General features: G+C 53.5%; 1 protein-coding gene across 1 annotated transcript in view; it reads left to right on the top strand.

The window, feature by feature from the left end:
* Window positions 1-1,432: 1,432 nt before the first annotated feature.
* Window positions 1,433-1,877, top strand: part of LOC104076487 (zinc finger protein GLI4-like) — a 1,295-nt gene continuing 850 nt past the window's right edge. Inside the window, exon 1 of the mRNA XM_009577373.1 lies at window positions 1,433-1,845. Within this exon, the coding sequence (XP_009575668.1) occupies window positions 1,433-1,845 (413 nt within the window). The remainder of the gene's footprint in view (window positions 1,846-1,877) is intronic.

Genomic DNA, 1,877 nt, shown 5'->3' with positions numbered 1-1,877 from the left:
GGGCTGCAGCACGCTGGACAGCCCCTACATAACTGTCCATAGCTTTCCCCTTGGGGAACAAGGACATAAATAAAAGCAGGGTTAGCTTTTCCCAACGCTATGGGCTGCAGCACGCTGGACAGCCCCTACACAACTGTCCATAGCTTTCCCCTTCGGGAGCAAGGACATAAATAAAAGCAGGGTTAGCATTTCCCAACGCTCGCAAGTGCTGTCTGTGTCAGCAGCAGGCTTGCTCAAGCTCAGCCAGCTGGCTTCAAACTATCCAGCAGCCTCTGAACAAGGGTGCTGGGGGATAGTAGTAAATCAGCATCCAAAGAGGAATTCACTGCACCTCTCGTCAGCGAGAGGAATGGGGCTTCTCCCTTTCTCTGCTGGGGTTTGCGAACAGTTTTGCCTTCCTGAGAAGTGATTGCTCAGATGCTCTCCTCCCCACGCCTCCCCGGCCTCGCTGCAGCATGGGGAGCAGATACACGTTACTCTTCAGACCCCTCACACAGCATGATCTCCTCAGGCCATTTTACACATGCACATGAGAGCAGGGCAGAGCCCGCTGATGCACCCGCAAAATTGCAAAGAGCACTGGTGAAAATAAAACTGTCACGGGCCTAACCTCCCCTCCTCGGCGCTGCACATCCCATAAACAGCAAACCCACTGGTTTCTGGCTGCATCTGGCTCGTGGTCAGGGTCTGATTTTTCTGCATAAAAAAGGGGAATAAAAATGTGGTTGCACTGCTCCTTCTGTGCCTAGGGGCAGGAGGCAGCTTCGCTTGCCGTCGGCAGCCCACAGGGCATCTGCTCTGCCAAGCCAGGCTGGGGGCCTGTTGGGCAGCTTTCCCACCTTCACCATCACAGCTCCAACATGTCCTTGGTTTATCATGCTCTTGCTATTTTTATTTCTCTGGAAATGCCCTGTGTGGCCAGCTGACCTTTATTAAGATCATATTTTTTATACTGCATGATTCTGCATTAACATAGAGCTCTTTTCTCTGCTGGGCACTGCAGGAATGGGAGAAGCAGCTACTGCTCGCCTGGCATTGCAACACATAAGCTCCTTAGCTGTCAAGAGAAACAGCCACCAGACTTGAAACCTGGTAGAGCATTAGGGCTTCTGTAATTAATAACATCTGCATTTTGTTTCCTGGTGGTTCTGTATTTTAAAAAGCAGAAAAACAGTTAAGAAAGTGCAGAAAATAAAAATCCATGCTTTCAAATAAGCATTGTAGCCACGAGAAGAAGGAAAAAGCAGATGAGATCTAAGCATAAATCAACGTGACCAAAGACAAAACCAGCTATACAGTAAGAAACAGCTGCCTGGTTGCTTTCTGCTCCTCATGCCTGTCCCCTCCTGCTCCAAAATCCAGGTCCCCTACAGCAACGGCCCCGGGGGTGGAGAAGCCTTAGAGACGTCCATGCCCGACACAGGCGAGGAGCATGGCAAGCCCGAAGTGCCCCGAATGCCTGGAGCAGGAGTACCCCCATGCACCACCCGGAGAGGAGGGTGACGGCAATGCTGATGAGGAGGAAACCAAGGAGAGCAACCACAGCAGTCCAGGGGATGGCCCAAGGGAGGATGTGCCTGGGGACCCGCTATGCCAGGAAGGTGAGGTCTTCTACAAAACCTTCACACTCATCAACGCTAACAGTGTGGCTAGGAAGCTGAAGCTGCTGGTGAGCCTTCATGCCCTGGGTGGCGAGCCCAGCCACGGGGAACCCCTGTGTCAGCAGCACCCATCCTGGATGGACGGTGGGGCCACCGGGCCCTGTGGCGCTGAGGACACTGCAGTGACCCTGGGGAGCAACTCTGGGGAGGAGTCCGGTGACAGCCGCTCCAGCCATGTCACTCGGCAAGCGTTGGCTCTCGCCAGCACAGAGGCCA

Source organism: Fulmarus glacialis, unplaced genomic scaffold, assembly GCF_000690835.1.
Source record: "Fulmarus glacialis isolate BGI_N327 unplaced genomic scaffold, ASM69083v1 scaffold6605, whole genome shotgun sequence".
Lineage (NCBI taxonomy): Eukaryota > Metazoa > Chordata > Aves > Procellariiformes > Procellariidae > Fulmarus > Fulmarus glacialis.
The sequence above is the reverse complement of the archived record's forward strand: the minus strand, read 5'-3'. Positions and strand labels throughout refer to the sequence as shown.